Here is a 17,102-nt window from a genome sequence, read left to right as displayed (position 1 = left end):
AAATTTAAAGCCACCTAACAAACTAAACTATACCCATGAAATGTAATTATGTAAACTATACCCATGGAATGTTATTTCATAAAATCTATTTGCCATAAATGAAATTTTCCCTATTTTAAATGTATATTGATGTTTGTCATTTCAACTTTTAAGCAAAATTATCAATCATAATGATAACAATACTCATTTAGTATCACTTAAATGAAATGTCAGATGGGGAAGATATTCAAGTTATGGGCAGACAATTGTATCAGTATATCAGAGTAGCACCACAACTTTAAAGTGTCCTTTGCATATTATGGATTTTGTATTCAAACTAATGTTTCCATTCTTCAGCATTTATTATTTCGAAATCATGTGAGATCATCCTTTACTGTTTAAGTCATTTCCTAGTTTAAAGGATTTTCCTTATGAGTATACAGGCTCGTTACATGCACTGTTACAATCAAAGTGGCAAATGTGGACCGTCGGAGGAGTCTTCAGTCACAAACCAAATAAAGAAAGGAATTTGATTACCCAAAATATGGCAAGAGAAAACATCCAAGCCAATCCTGCATAGTAATTTGATGAAGGTCCAAGTGGCTAGGGCAGAGGCTCAAGAGCAAAACAGGCTCTCGATTAGTCTGAAACTATTCTATAGCGAATGCATCGGTAATACCATTACACCAACAGATTCCTATAATCTAGCACGATGCTCATCTACAAATTCTTAATAGCAAAAAGAAAGATCTTCAGTTGGACTGTACACTGTTGTGACAAAAATTACAGCACGGATTTAGCAAAGAATGACAGAAATCACCTCACAGAATGCATTTCACCCACTGGGGAAAAACAAAGGGAGAACAAAACTTCAGCCAACTTCACTATTTCATTCTTCTTGAAATTATTGTTCATGTTGTTTGTTTTTCCTTGGCTCTCCCTTCCCCTGTTACGTCTTTTCTTTTTGTATGTGCTTGGGCAGGCGCAAGGGAGGCTGGTATGTATGTTAAAAGGGATTCACCACTTGCTGATATCACTGTGATTATCTGGTTCGGAACTCATTCCTGAATCTAGTCAGATTGTTGGAGAACTTATCTCTGTTCTTCTGATCCAAGCTTCGAGTTATGTCAGCCATAAGTTTGTCAAAGCACAGTGAAAGACGGTGTTGTTGGTCTGCTGGCTGCAAATAAAAATGGATAAATGGGAGCTGTCAGCACAAGTGAATCGGTCATTAGTCCGGCAAGGATTGCTCAACATGATACAATGATAGTACCAATCCACCTCTTCCGCCTTGTAGCAGGAAGAAAGATTATTCGTAACAAACAGTGATACCAAATAAACCAACAATATAGAAACAGACAAAATAGATTATCCCTAACAAAAATTTGTTGGTCATACCTGTGAAGACAAAATCTGAGCTCTTAAGTTTGAGAACATCTGCAAGGTGCGAGTCATAATCGTCAGGTATACTAATAACCAACAATTCCTCTCCACTATAAGCACATTTTAGAATCTAAATCATTCTTGCTTTCATAATATAATGCATTCACTAAATAATTTTGTCCTATAGACAGAATCGCAAATATCAAGAAATCTGTGGTGCAGGTGGTATAGAAATGGTTAGCCCCCTGTATAGATCTTTTGCATCAAAAGTCAAATAATTCACTGGATTAAAATGATTGCTTTAACAAGGAATATTAGTCATAACGAAACTCCATTAAACCATGACAACCTTTTAGAAAGAAGCAATGGACTATGCAGAGGGACAACATCTGGCACAGTGGATAGGGAGACTATTTTTTTATATTTAATTAACATAGAAGTTTCTAAAACTAAGAACACATCTCAACTGCAAATGCAGGATTAAATCTTCTGATTCAATCAACATTCATAAAGTTATGCTTTGTTTTCGTAACTACTATAATTTCATGAAATTAAGATTGTAGATACTGTGTCTTTATCTGTGTGCCTGTCATAGTCAAGTTTGCATCTTGTAGTTTTTGAAATAATAAAAAGAAAGGAATCTTAGTGCTACAAAAATCAGTGTCACCTCTTCGCTAATGAGTATCATACTCAGCATCGGTCGACTTAGGCTCCACTGGTTGCCACAATCTTCAAATAGAACAATCTCCAACACAGTCTTCAATATCTATCAGGGAAAAGGATCACATTGGCATAAGAAATGAATAAGTTCAATTTCACGAGACATTATTTCCTTCTAATTCAGTAGCCTACTAATGTGAGGAAAGTTTTAACCAATGCATAATACTTTTCATAAACATTGTACTCCCAAAATAAATAAGGCAAATGGAAAAAGTGTCCCCTTTTGATTAGCTAGTTTCCAAGAGGGAGAAGGTCTAATGGCAATTGATAAGGTAAAGTGACCATAAAATCAGTACCAAGAAGGTACTATGAAAGGGAACAAGAAGTGAATTACAAAGTTTGGCAATGTCCTCAACAACATACGGTGTAATCCCACAAATGGGGTCTGGAAAGGTTAAAATGTATGTAGATCTTACCCCTACCTTTATAGGGTAAAGAGGTTGTTTCCGATAGACCCTCGGCTCAAAAAGATGAGTTATTCGGAGAAGGGTTGCAAAAGAAAAATGACAACGAAATATGAAGATACGGATCAAAATGGAGCAATAGATAGCAAAAAACACATTCGAATTTTTTGACAATGTCCCCATGCTCTCCAAGTTATCCAAAATTGTAGCATGTATTATTACACTTATGCCAAAGCCCAAAAGTACAGATTTTAAAATAAACATCTACGTTTTATGTGAGAAGTAAAGGCACGGGAAAAATATATTACGATCTGTTCTCTACCATATTACACAGAGACATATGAGTTCACATGTTCAATGAGTTTCTATATACATATATTCTACACAATACATAATACACCTTTTTCCAATGTGGAACACAAAGTCTACTATATACATTAATTGTCTAATCACTCACAATAATGAGCCTGTTATAAGTGTCTTCAAGAAGTGGTGGGACATAATACCCATGAACAAAGTCCACCAATGGATCTTGCACATCACACCCATTTTCATATGCTACGAATTGTGGAAACAAAGATGTGCTTGTCGATATGGAACACAAAGAAAATTTCATAATACTACAATGATGTTCCAAGGGATATGGTGTATTAGAAACATTGTTTCTAAACTTTTCCTCCCGTTTAATACTATTACATTTGTGGACTGATTTTTGTGATATTGCAGAAAGGATCAAACCAATACAAAAATTGACTCAAGCCAAATGGAGCACACCTCAGATAGGCACCATTAAAGTTAACACCGATGGAAGTTTTTTATTGGAGATAGGAAGCGCTGGAATTGGAGGAATAGCAAGGAATAGCAACGGAGAGATTGTGATGGCCTTTTCGATTCCAGTGGCATGTACCAGCAACAACATGGCAGAAGCATTGGCAGCTGAGTTTGGTGGAAAATGGTGTAGCCAACAAGGCTTAACTAATTTCACTCTTGAGCTAGACTCCATGATCATTGTAAATATGGTGAACAACAAGAGCAACAACAATCTCAAACTCAGGCAAATCATCGATAATATCATTGAGATAGTGGATCAATCGAATGCCCAAGTGACTCACTGCTTTAGAGAAAGCAATCAAGTTGCAGACTTTTTAGCGAAAAGGGCTGCTAGACTGAACCAAATGATGATTCTAACATCTTTCTGGCAACTTCCCGAAATGGCTAAAGGTGCATACTTTTTGGATAAGTGTCAAATGCCTTGTATTAGAACAAAATTTGATAAGGCTAATTTTTTTTGTTAGTTGATTTGTATGTATTTGAATCTGCCAGAAGATTTATATCCTCTATGAGATTATGATCTTCTGGCTCCCGAGGTGACTAGCTCACCGTGGTGTTGTAATGGAGGTAAGGCTTCAGCCCCCCTCCTCTTTTTGTATCTCATAAATACGACACGACCCAGTTATACTAGGTAACTTTTTTTTTTTTTTAAATCTCCTCCCCTCCCCCCCATGCACACCACCCTCCAAGCTGGTATATATAAGTCATATGTTTCGATTTGTTACAAATGTAATAATACGAGGACAATAAAGAAACTTGGATAACATGTAAGTCAGCTGATCATTGGACTTCACAGTATCTTCTCTCTAATAAATGTGAAAGGCAGTCTCAATGTGTTTAGTTCTCTTGATGGAATACTGAATTTGATACAATATGAAGGATAGCTTGATTATCACCCACAAGTTACATCATATTGATTTTTATAAATTTTACCGAGCAACTGTTTTATTCAAACTAGATCACGAGTTGCTAGAACCATTGCTCGATTTTCTGCTTTTACACTAGATCAAGCAACCATCATATGTCTCTTTGCCCTTCTAGGACACAAAATTACCTCCAACTAAAACATAATATCCAGACATAGAATGTGGTGATCCATCCATTCAACATTTGTATATCCAATGATCTACTCATGGCATCGATCCCAGAAGAGTAGTCCTTTGTCTGGAACTGACTTTATATGTACGGAAAACTGCATCCTGATGACTACCACAGGGAAAATCCATAAACTGACTTACAACACTCACGGGAAAAGAAATGTCAGGTCTAGTCACTGTGAGATAATTCAACATATCAACCGACTATCTATATCTTCGATGATCATTGAGCTCCCACTATCCTGGCAAGAGTTTGGCATTCAGCTCCATAGGCCATCATTCTATGTCTCCTCAAGAATGTCTAAGGCATACTTTCATTGTGAAATAACAATATCAAACTAAGCAACCTCAATACCTAGAAAATACTTTTGAATATCAAGGCCTTTAGTCTAGAAATGCCAGAAGAGATGTAGCTTTAAATTAGTGATATTGTCATGATCATTACCTGAGCTAACAATATCGTCAACATAAACAACCAAATAAATACACAGATTTGGAGCAGAATATCAATAAAACAAAGAATGATCAATTTCAATGCGAGTCATGCTAAACTTTTGAATTACTATGCCGAAATTCCCAAACCCGGATCGAGAAGACTATTTCAAATCATAGAGTGAGTGGTGCAATCAACACACCAGACTAGTAAATACCCCCTTGAGATAAAAATCTAGGTGATTGCTCCATAAAAACTTTCTACTCAAGGTCACCATGGAGAAAAACATTCTTAGTGTCCAACTTTTTGAAACTGAACTTTTTTTTGAAACTGAATTCTCAGTGTCCAACTAATAAAGAAGTCAATGCCGGATAACAACCATAGATAGAAAAAGACAAACAAATGTTATTTTAGCAATGGGGGATAAAGTATCAATGTAATTGTGAGAAAATAAGAGTTTGAGAGAGAACTCAACTTGATTATTCCTCAAGCTATTGGGGTTTCTAAGTTTACATGTCCTTAAAATTAAGGAAATCTGTGCAAATTGGTACTTAATTACAATAGGCGTAAATCAAGCTACCTACTATTTACATATATGCTATAATATTCTCACGATTGTAACACTCCCCTTAAGCTTAGTGCATACAGATTATATGTAACAAACTTGCTACATCTATAACTCTTTCTAGGACCAGCTAGGGACTTGGTATGTTTGCAAGTTATCACTTGACTGCATGAACCGTGTGACAATGTTTCCAGAGAGTACCTTCTCGTACCTTCTCTCTGACAAAATGACAATCAATCTCTGTGTTTGATCCTCTCCTGAAACATGGGATTTGATGCAATGTGAAGTGCAGTTTTCATATGGCATACAAGTTCCATTTTTTTAGTCTCTCCAAATTTCAACTCCTTTAGTAGTTTCTTGATAAATACATATGAGTTCACATGTTGCCACCACTATAGCCCAATATTCAGCTTCTACACTAGATCTAGAAATCATATTTTGTTTCTTAGTTTTCCAAGACACCAAACTTCCCCCAACTAGAACACACTCCAGAATTGAATCGTTTATCAGAGGATGACCCTGCCAAGTCTACAAATGGATTTCCAACAATTTTCTCTATGTCCTAAATCTTTGTAAAATAGTATTTTTCCATTAGGTAGATTTTATGTATCGAAGAATGCAAATATATGCATTCCAATGAATGACACCGGGAGAATGCAAGAACTGACTTACAACACTAACCAGGAAGATAATAATAGTCATTACTTTGGAGTTGGTGGTCCTTGTTTACTTGTGGTGAAAGAGGGCATATGCTAAATTTTGTCATAAGGAAGATCCTGGTACTAGTCATGCTACTACACAGGTATTGAGAAATGTTGGAGGTGCACAAGCTCAGATTCAACCAGCTAGGGACACTCCACAGGGCCACGTGGTGTCATGAGATCGAATTCAAGTAAGTTCAATGAAGATAGAAGAAGTTCGAGATTGGCCTCAACCTAGTACTACTAGATAGATACCCAACTTCTTGGGACTAGATGCATATTGCAGAAGATAAGTGGAGGGTTTCTCACGAAGATAACCGCTCTATTGACACGTTTAACTCAAAAAGGTGTGGTTTTTCAGTAGTCAAAGGGATGTGAAGAAGGTTTCCAAAAATTAAAGACTCCGTTGACTCCGACTCCGATTTTGACCTTACCTACAACGGAGGGTAGTTTCACGATTTATTGTGATGCGTCTCGAGTTGGATTGGGTTGTGTCTAAAGGCAGAATAGTAAAGTGGTGGCATATGCTTCTCAACAGCTAAATATTTATGAGAAGAATACACGACTTGCAATTGGCCACAATAGTATTTGTACTCAAGATCAGGCGTCATCTTTGTAGTGAGCTGTGGAAATCTATTTTGATCAAAACAGTCTGCAATACATATTCAAGCATAGAGATGTGAATCTGAGGCAACGATGGTGGTTTGAGCTACTTAAAGATTATGATCTTACTATCTTGTATCATCCCGGAAAGGTGAATGTGGTGGCAGACGCCTTGAGTAGAAAGTCCATAAGTAGTTTGGCCGATTCACCGTTGAAAAGTGATCTATGGTCATGGATTTTCAGACATTGGCCAGTTGGGTAGTTCAAATTGATCATACAGTGCTGGGAAGGTCACTTGCAGATATGGCGGTACAATCATCCTTAGTTGGACAAACCAAGACTTGCCAATATGAAGACCCCCATCTTGCTAGACTACGAGATCAAGCGCAAAAGGGAGGTGCTAAGGCATTCACTATGGATAGCGAAGGTGTGTTACGTCGACATGGTAAACTGTGTATTCCCACAATGGGTGATGTCAAGCAGCTAATTCTTGTAGAGGCTCATATCCACTGCATTTTCTCAACAGAAACTCCACATTCTCCCACCCACAGTCCCCGAACAAAAAGATGTATATAAGGACACAAAGGAGAAAGAAGATACCTCATGAAATAAAAGGGACAAAACACACTGTAGGGATAGGGGTCATCAACAAGAGCAGAGTTCCCTACCGAAATACGGGAGTGACATGGCTAAATCCAAATCTGTGCCACCTATATGCTGTTTCTAAAAAAGTTCTTGAAATAATTATTGCTTTAAATAAAAAGAGCAGTTGGAACTTACTTCAAGAAATATGTTTGGACAGTCTGCTAAATGCTGCGCCAGGTTAAGCGCCACAGGGGTGGTAGGTGACTCTCCAGTTGTTATGTGTTCAAAATAAAATGTAGCCAAGTTGTCCACCGCAGATGCACACTAGAATAAAATGATTAGAGTTAGTCTGTTGAGAATAAATTACAAGTTTATCCCAGCAGCCTTGTTGTTGAAATGTGACCATCTCAGATTAAGAGTTTTAAGTTGTCAAGAAGAACACACTATTTAGTACTTAATTATATTATGTCTGACTGACATGTGGACCTGATTTTTTATCATGGGCCAAGCACGTAAAAGCATTTTTTTCTTCTTGGGTGGTGACGACATTTGAACCTTTGTCTGCTCTGATACCAAGTTGAAATGTGTGACCACCTCAGGTAAAACCTTATGCTTTTACCACACTTTTAATTATTTAGTTATAGTATGTCCCTGACACTTGCGAAAACTAAACAGATACAAAGAAATGACGTTTGACATTTCAAGGGAAGTGGTCGACAAAACACAACCTGTGATTTGATATTTTCATCCAGTACTTTAAGTCCAGACTCAAGAGATCCAGCAATAAATGTAAAGCTACTTGAGTCCAAGTTAAGTATCAACTGGATCTGGTTTTTCATCATGATCTCCAGAAATGTGAAGTAAGCTCCTGAAAGCTGTAAGATAAGACGATTGGAAGTGGTTATGTTTTAACAATGGAAGGAATATAACATGATTATTTACAGAAGGTAAAGGAATGTATACACCTCAGAATTCATGCAAGTGTGCCCCACTGGAGAGGATGCAATCAGGGATGAAACTACTTTTCAAGATAAACCACTCAAGTAAATTAAGTCAATTTGACAGTACTGTTCGTTCGAAGAGAATTGCAGCAATATAGCTGATTGAACAGATTATTTTTTGCCAGAATAACAACAAAAAGGTTCACTTTTCAAATTATGGGGTCACTAGTTTAAAACTAAGTTGCTTGGACTCTCCAAAAATACTACCGCACCCGTGTCGGATCCTTAAAAATGCACTACTTGTGAAGGATCCGGCACACACCTGAAGATATTTTTGAAGAGTCCGAGCAGCAAAGGTTTAAAATAATTGACTCAATTATATCAAGCAAAAGAAAATGTAAGCTAGACTGCTAATATGGGAAAGATCATGAGAAGAAGGGAAAAACTTGATTATTCCCTCAAACTACGTTTGGTCTTTATAGTACAATTTAAACAAGGGCTTTACCGTGATTTACTTTTTTTTAAATTGGCAAGTTAACTTAATCGTAATTCATTCAATACATTGTATGAGACCATTTAAGTATTGGAGCTGGTTTTATGAATAAGCAGTTATGTTTGGATAGAAGTCCTAAAACATAAGCAGCTATGTTGCTCGGACTCTTCAAAAATGTCGACGGATGCGTGTCGGATCCTCCAAAAATAGTGTATTTTGGAAGGATCCGACACGGGTGCGGCAATATTTTTGGAGAGTCCGAGCAACTTAGATAAGCAGTAATGTGTTCGATAAAGAAGTGCTAATAAGCAACTTCTGTCAAAATTACTGAAATGTCGTCAAAACTTTAAACACACGGACGTTCTTTTGGAGAATCTCCTCCAAAATTTTAAATAAAATTATGCGTTAAGATAATTATGTTTTGTAATTTCTATTTTTAATGCTAAAGATTAGTTTCAGAATTTCAAAATATTTGTGTGTTTATTTTCTCTACTAGACAAACAAGTATAGTTTTGTTTGTTTGACAGAAGAAAAGAGAAATTCCAATATGCAAAACAGAATAAGTAATTTGTGGATATATGACCAAACAATTAAAGGAGGACTAGAATTAAAAAGAAAAGATCTAAAAATTGTACGAAACAATCCAGGATTCGATGTTTCAACAAAATAATAATGTCTAAAAATCTAAATAACACATACAAAATATATAGTTTTATTTTTAATTAGGAGCAGAATCTTAATTACCACCTTGAAAAATTAACAGAAGATCAAAGAATGAAGATAACTGAACTACAAAATATTTGCAAGCAATTTTCCTGTCAAATATATGTGCCATAACACTCTCCTGATTTACCAGAAGCTACTGAGGGAATTGAGTTTGTTGGAAAAAGAAAATTCCCAGTGTATTGTGACAAGAATGCTGCAGTGAGTATAGCTCAAAATTCAGTCCAAAATGGGTGAAGATTTCAAGAAGAAGAGGAAGCTTCTTTGTAATCTTAGGACTCATTGAATAAGTACCCATTCTCATGGGTTGTATATTCATCAAGAAATACAAATAAGCTTCCTCTTCTTCTTGATATCTTCACCATTTAATTCCTAGTAAAATGAGAAAGAGACTCCATATCTGAGATGTGAACTTAGGAAGAAGAAATAAATGGTTGACATCTTCAGCTCCATTGTTACAAAGCAAACTTCTGCTACATAAATCAATTCCCCTTTTCTGTAATTTTGTGTGTGAAACAAGCTCCTTTCACCATTAACCATGCGAAACATTCCTCTTTCATAGGAGCTTTGTTTTTCCAAATACACTTACAAGGCCAATTTTCAGTTGGGGGAGGACTTAACTGCTTGTAGCATGATATAACAGAGAAACATCCCTTAAAGTCACATTTCCAGCATAAAGAGTCATCTATGGACAGAAGGGGAGGAAAACTGTGTAGCTGAGAAAACAAAGAGCAAAGGTTGTCCACTTCCCAATCATTCATATTACGTCTGAATGTACATCCCAGCAAGAGTTAGAATAATACTTCAGGATTCTGAGCCACTGTATGTAGGAAAGGATATTGATGCTTTAAAGGTGAAGAGCCCAACCCCAAGTGTCTGTCCAGAATCTTACTTTCATACATTCCCAATTTCTACTGAAGTATTCGAAAAATGTCCCAGTGAGTTCTCAGATGCTTCCATATACCACATGTTTTGGAGAGAAATGGTTGGGTGGTCATCCATGGATGAGAAATCCATATTTTGTCACAACGACATCTCTCAACAATGCTCCCAATTCCTTATTGAACCTCCAAAGCCACTTAAGCTGCAAATTTTTAGTTTGAATCTTATGTCTCTATTCTCTAACACCAAAACCTCCTGACTTCTTGTCTGTAGACACTTCACTCCATCTAACCAAATTAAAGGTCGCATTCTCTCTACCCTGCCACAGAAATTCTGTGTATTTTGTCTATTTTATGCACCACTGCTAATGGAAAACGGAACAACGGCATGGTATAGGTGGGTAATGAATCTAGTACTCTTGATCATCACTAACCTTTGCCCAAGAGAAAGATACTTCCTCTTCAAGAAAGAGAGTTTTGTATTTGCAGCCATCTTTGAAGGTCGGCTATTTCTTTGTGTTCTTACGAATCATATAATGTATTAACAAAGACAAAGAAAGAGGAAAAAAGAAAAGGAAAAGGAAAAGGAAAAAGAAAACCAAATCAACTTCTTCTATGAATCTACTCCCAACTTACACAAGACTCGAAAATGGCTCAAATCTCCTCAACGCAAAATATATAGCCATACAAAATGGCACGCCAAACACATATAAAACTATCAGTAGCTCCTATTAAATCCATATTTAAAAATGTAATCTTCAAGAAAGAGAGTTTTGTATTTGCAGTACCCACATCTTTGAGGTCGGCTATTTCTGTGTGTTCTTACAAATCATATAATGTATTAACAAATACAAAGAAAAAGGAAAAAAGAAAAGACCAAGGAAAAGGAAAAGGAAAAGGAAAAAGAAAACCAAATCAACTTCTTCTATGAATCTACTCCCAACTTACACAAGACTCGAAAATGGCTCAAATCTCCTCAACGCAAAATATATAGCCATACAAAATGGCACGCCAAACACATATAAAACTATCAGTAGCTCCTATTAAATCCATATTTAAAAATGTAATCTTCAAGAAAGAGAGTTTTGTATTTGCAGCCATCTTTGAAGGTCGGCTATTTCTTTGTGTTCTTACGAATCATATAAGCAAAATATATAGCCATACAAATGGCACGCCAAACACATATAAAACTATCAGTAGCTCCTATCAAATCCATATTTAAAGATGTATATCTCGATAAAACTACTATAAATTTATAATCAAGCTACTTCAGCATTTCTCATATGCTAGCATCATAGTCAAAACCAAATTGCCTAAATGTCAGATAAAAACATATTCCCCAAAAACAGGACTATTTCTTCCCACCACTATGTTGACCTCTCAAATGTCTCAGTAGTCTGTACATTTTCATGAGTTGTAACAGACACTCTTAAGTATGTTTTGTTACCTAATGGATGTAGACAACTTAACCAAAGTAAACCATACGTTACACCTGCAACAAGCCCATTAAAAATTGGGGCTCTAACTCGGTGCATATGTGATGCTCCCGTTCTTTGTTGGGAGTACACTCCCAAATAAGTACAATGATGCAAAAAATTGTGGAGCTTGTTGCCAAGTTTATATGTTCCAAAATCAAATAAAATATTTTATTCAAAGCATAAAGCACCAGAAGTTTTACAATCCAAAAATAATACCAGTTTAAACGCACTATTTTGTTTAACATTGTATAGTTAAAGGAGTTAATATTCATGTAATAAGCATTTCAAGATATAAAATAACAAGAGAGCTTCTGAATCAAGCAGCTCTTAATTTTATACCTTTCTGTACGAGAGTATATCTGCCAAAGGAATAGATAGTGTCATCCTCATAGCTATGTCAAAAGCATCTGCAAGCGCTCTGTCTCCATAAATCTCAAACACCCCAAAATTGACGTAGTTACCAGCAAGTGCTACAGTGCAGAAGTATAAGCAATTACAGAATGAAAGGACCATCAGTTCAGTTCTTTACGCTCACATTTGTTAATATATTACATTTTCAGGATTACTGTACTGTTCATTAGCTAAATACACAGAGGGAAAGAACACATACAATCTGCTGGGAAAAGAGCAGCATATGTTGTCTACAAGAAGACAAAGGGAAAGGGGAAACAAAAGAAAAAAAAACAAAGGTAAGCAGAACTAGCTTAAATAACTTTTCACTTGACTGTTAAGAACAATACAATCATAGAATCCAGGTTTATAGAAAAATCAACTTTATAAAATAAAATAATTTCTTATTCAGAGGAAGAAACTCTTTCAAAATGAAATCAATAAGCTAGTCAGGTTAAGTTCATCACAATAGAAGGCAAAATGACAGAGAAAACAAGACAACCAAAAGCACAAGTAGTGAGCTCGGAAACTCTTCTCCATGGCATCAAACTTTTTTTCAGGAGATAGTCTTGCAAGCAAACAACATATAGGAAGCCTTCCGTTTCAAGGGCCAACAATTATACAGGGAATATTTAAGTCACTACCAAGATAGATAGATTAAAAGCTAAAAATCCTACCTCTTGAAAGAATAGTCAAGGAAATCCAAACACCCTTATATTTGAACTGATACATATCAACATGATTAGGCAGAGAAAGAATTCTGGATCCATATGCAACAATCAATTTGCTGACTTCACGAAAAAGAAGAATGCCACAGGGAGATGAAGTTTCAAAATTCAGTCGTTGGGACTTGTTCAGCACAAACTCAGCTACGAATTTAAGTAATGGTGTTGTCACCTATTCCATGCATTAACAGAAAAGGAGACATAGTTAGATTAGCACTAAAGGCAGAAGAAGCTAAAAAGTCTCTCAGTGTGCACCAAAGCACAAGCACTATCAAGGAATCAATTTCCATGTAGTTTAATAGAAGACTTTCTTAAATTGTAAGGATAAATTCCCCCCTATAAGTTGACATCGCAAAAAGTAAGTAGTATTTTGTTTTCAATAATTGTTGGATCTTGTTAAGCCAACCAAATTCTAACAATCGAGTAGTAGTACTCTTCATTTCACCAGCATGTTAATTCATATACACAAACGTTCTATATCCAGGATCCACAGTGCAATAAGGGTAGCTCATTATTGTAATAGCAAGCAAATGTCAAGAGAGAAGCATAAACATAGTATATTTAGATGTGCTTCCCCGGGGTACAACTTCTATGGAAGAATGTGTGGAAAACAGAATGGTTGTAAAGATTAAAACCAGGAGCTCTACAGCACTTCTTTTCTTTTGACAAGGTAACATCACAGTATATTAATCATCAACACATAAGTGTTGGCCACCAAAATGAGTTTTTACATCAAAATATCCAAAAAGAAAAAGTATAAACTAGAGACAAACTCTAGGTCCTTGATCTTCTATAGGGAGCCTAGGATGTCAATAACGGAGACTGGATCATCTATGTACTCTAAATTACACCAGTAACAAAACATACGAATACAATTCATTTTCAATCTTTGCAAGGAGCTGTGAGTATCCAAAACACCTAGAGTTCCTTTCCTTCCATATTGTCCACCTTATTGTCACCGGAACATTTCTCCGTCTGTCCTTGTGTGTGCTGCTTTCCCCATCTGTAGTCCAGCTTGTCAGGGCTTCTGAGGTTCTTCCTGGCATTGTACACCTAATGCCTCGTAAGCTAATAAACAGATCCCATATCTGACTGGTCATTTTACAATATAGGAACAGATGGTTAACTGCCTCAACACTTTGTCCACATAAATAGCATCTTGAGACCATATGAATTTCCCTCCTCCATAGCTTATCATGAGTTAGAACTGGTTCTCTCAAAACCACCCAATTATATGGAATTTTGACTTTCTGTAGGAGTTCCAAGAGAGAAAGCTTAGTTGTGATCCCATCTGGTTCAGATCCTTGTAAGCAGAACTTACTGTAAATAGCCCTTACTATGACTGTTCCATCTGATTGTGTCTTCCTCATCCTATAGTCCCTTAAATTGATCTAGAGTGCCACCAAAATTGGTCAAACTCTCCATCAATCAGTCCTGCAGCAAACTTCCCTCCTGTGTTGACCAAACTTCATTCAATGTAGCTCCCTAATGCTGATTAAGTTGAAAATACAAGGATACAACTGCTTAAGACTTCCAATCCCCAACCAGTTATCCTAATTCCTACCAAAACAATATCCTCCTCTTCCTTCCATCCTTCACATTATAGCAAAGTTTTTCTGAGAAACCAGACCACAAGTTTCTAATGGATTTCCACAGACTAGTTCCATAAGGATTTCCACAGACTAGTTTCTAATGGATTTCCACAGACTATAGGAGTTTTCACCCCTCTGATCTCCCAAAAGCCCTCCTTCCTATATTTAGCCCTTATCACAGTGCCCTAAAGTGTTTGTCCCTCATTTGGGTATCTCCAATCCAAAGCCATTTCATCAGGAGACTTCTGTTTTGTTTTCTCAAGTTCCTGATTCCAATACCTTCTTGTTTCTTTGAAATATATAAAGTTTCCCATTTGACCAGAGGAAAACCTTTCCTCTCCATGTTTCCTTGCCATAAGAAATTCCTTCTGAGGGCATCTATTCTTTTACCCACATTTCTAGGAAGAGGAAACAAAGACATCAAGTAGTTAGAGCATCTAAGAAAAGGTTGATCAGGACTGCCTCCAAGAGAAAGGTACTGTGATTTTCTGATTCCACCTGGTCAGCCTTTTCTCACATCTTCCTGAAACACCAGTGTCGAATGAGTTGGCAGATTTAGTCATAATCTGCTCCACCAATGAGCTGGCAGATTTGATTATAATCTGCTCCACAAATAAGCTGGCAGATTTGATTGTAATCTGCTCCTGTAAATATGGGATTAGAATATATTATTCTAGGAAAATAGTTTAGAGGAAATCCCTTGATTCAAGAATTTCCTAAGAATTAGGGATTGATTAGTTTATTTGATCTTAGTTGTTCTCTTATAAATATTGTACAAATACTATGAATAGAGAAATACTTTTGCAGTATATAAACTTCCATGGTATCAGAGTCAGGCCCATCATGATTTGTTGTTCACCGGTGTTGGGCCCCCATTTAGAAATGTTCCCGCTCCAGTTTAGGTCTGGGTGTGCGGGGGAGTGTTAAGAAGTTTCACATCGGTAGAGGGATTGAAAATTGGCCTCCTTATATGGAGTTGGAAAAACCTCCCTTCATGAACTAGCTTTTGGAGTTGAGTTAGTCTCACGTGTCATATATTTATAGTGTTAAGAAGTCCCACGTCAGTAGAAGGATGGGAAATCGGTTTCTTTGTATGGACTTGGAAAAACCTCCTCTCATGAGCTAGCTTTAGGAGTTGATTTAGGCCCAGGTGTCATGTCTTTTCATGGTATCAGAGCAGAGATTTTTTCCCCTAATATCATTTGGATAAAACAGCATTTCATGGAGAGGATCTTTCTGAAACATCAATACAAGACAAAAGTTCTCCTTTGGAAGATCCTATAGAAAATCTGATGACACAAGGAGGCAATGCTTCTCACATGCCCTTCCAGTTAACCTCTCATCGATTAAATGTGAAAAACTATCTGGAATGAGCACAGTCCGTAAAGCTTGCAATCGATGGTCATGGAAAGCTGGGACATCTGAACAGAGAGACAAAAAAGTCGGGAGTTGGAGACCCCAAGATGAACTCCTCGAGATCAGAGAATCTACTCGTGATTTTTTGGTTAATAAATTCCATGGAACCAGTCCTTGGTAAATCTTATCTCTTTTTGCGCATCGCTAAGGATGTGTGGGAAGCCGTTAGGAAGACATATCTGATGTAGAAAATGCCTCTCAAATTTTTGAGTTAAAAACTAAACTATGGCAAGCTAAGCAGGGTGAGAAGAAAGTCACTACTTATTATAATAAAATGGTTTCTTTGCGACGGGAGTTAGACCTGTATTACAATTATGAATGGGAGTGTATTGTGGATAGTGTGAAAGCAAAAGAAGGGAAGAAAATGAGAGACTACCTTTTTTAGCAAAAGGAGTTCAACAAGGTCAAGTCGCGAATCTTAGGAAAATAATCTTATCCCCTCACTTCATGAAACCTTTTCTGAAGTTAGGAAAGAGGAAACTAAGAGGAAAGTTAAGTGTTAGCAAAGATACTAGCTGAGAGACTGAAAAAGGTGGTGGATAAGTTGGTCAACAAGCATCAGATGGCCTTCATTAAAGGGAGACAAATAATGGATGTTGCACTTATAGCTAGTGAATGTGTGGATTCAAGATTGAAAGGTGTTGAGCCTGGTGTAATGTGCAAATTGGACATTGAAATATGATCATGTAAATTGGAAGTTCTTGCTGAACCTCAGACAAATGGGCTTTGGAGAAAAGTGGTTGGGTTGGATTCATTTTTGCATCAGCACTGTCCGTTTTACTGTTCTAGTGAATGGTGAACCAGTGGGCTTCTTCCCTTCAGAAAGGGGACTTAGACAAGGTGACCCCTTATCCCCCTTTCTATTTATCTTGGCAATGGAAGGTTTTGATAGCTTGATGAGAATAGCAATACAAAACAGATGGATCAAAGGTTTTCAGATACAGGGTAGCAGTGCCCCCAAGGCCTAGCTCAAGTGGCAAAAGGTGGAGGATTTGTGGCTTAGGTCACAGGTTCAAGCCCCACACCATACAAAGCGAAGCCCGGTATTTAAGTGGAGAAGGGTAGAGGAGCGGGTCCATTATCCACTGAGTTTAGAAGGCTGTGATTGGTCCAAAGGGCGGGTCACAGACGGATTTCTCGGTTATCAAAAAAAAAAAAAAAA

At 36.9% G+C, this 17,102-nt stretch overlaps 1 protein-coding gene across 1 annotated transcript in view; it reads right to left on the bottom strand.

Moving 5' to 3' along the window:
• Positions 1 to 495: 495 nt before the first annotated feature.
• LOC102584053 (exportin-7) overlaps positions 496 to 17,102 on the bottom strand; it is a 48,506-nt gene continuing 31,899 nt past the window's right edge. The window contains exons 23-29 of the mRNA XM_006345205.2: positions 12,885 to 13,104; positions 12,157 to 12,287; positions 8,030 to 8,176; positions 7,497 to 7,625; positions 2,030 to 2,128; positions 1,378 to 1,416; positions 496 to 1,159 (exon numbers count right to left, since the gene is read on the bottom strand). Coding sequence (XP_006345267.1) covers positions 1,022 to 1,159; positions 1,378 to 1,416; positions 2,030 to 2,128; positions 7,497 to 7,625; positions 8,030 to 8,176; positions 12,157 to 12,287; positions 12,885 to 13,104 — 903 coding nt within the window. The 3' untranslated portion in view covers positions 496 to 1,021. The remainder of the gene's footprint in view (positions 1,160 to 1,377; positions 1,417 to 2,029; positions 2,129 to 7,496; positions 7,626 to 8,029; positions 8,177 to 12,156; positions 12,288 to 12,884; positions 13,105 to 17,102) is intronic.

This window comes from Solanum tuberosum, unplaced genomic scaffold (genome assembly GCF_000226075.1).
Source record: "Solanum tuberosum cultivar DM 1-3 516 R44 unplaced genomic scaffold, SolTub_3.0 scf00063, whole genome shotgun sequence".
In the NCBI taxonomy this organism is placed as follows: Eukaryota; Viridiplantae; Streptophyta; class Magnoliopsida; order Solanales; family Solanaceae; genus Solanum; species Solanum tuberosum.
Note: the sequence above shows the minus strand (reverse complement) of the source record. Positions and strands in the feature narration are given on the sequence as shown.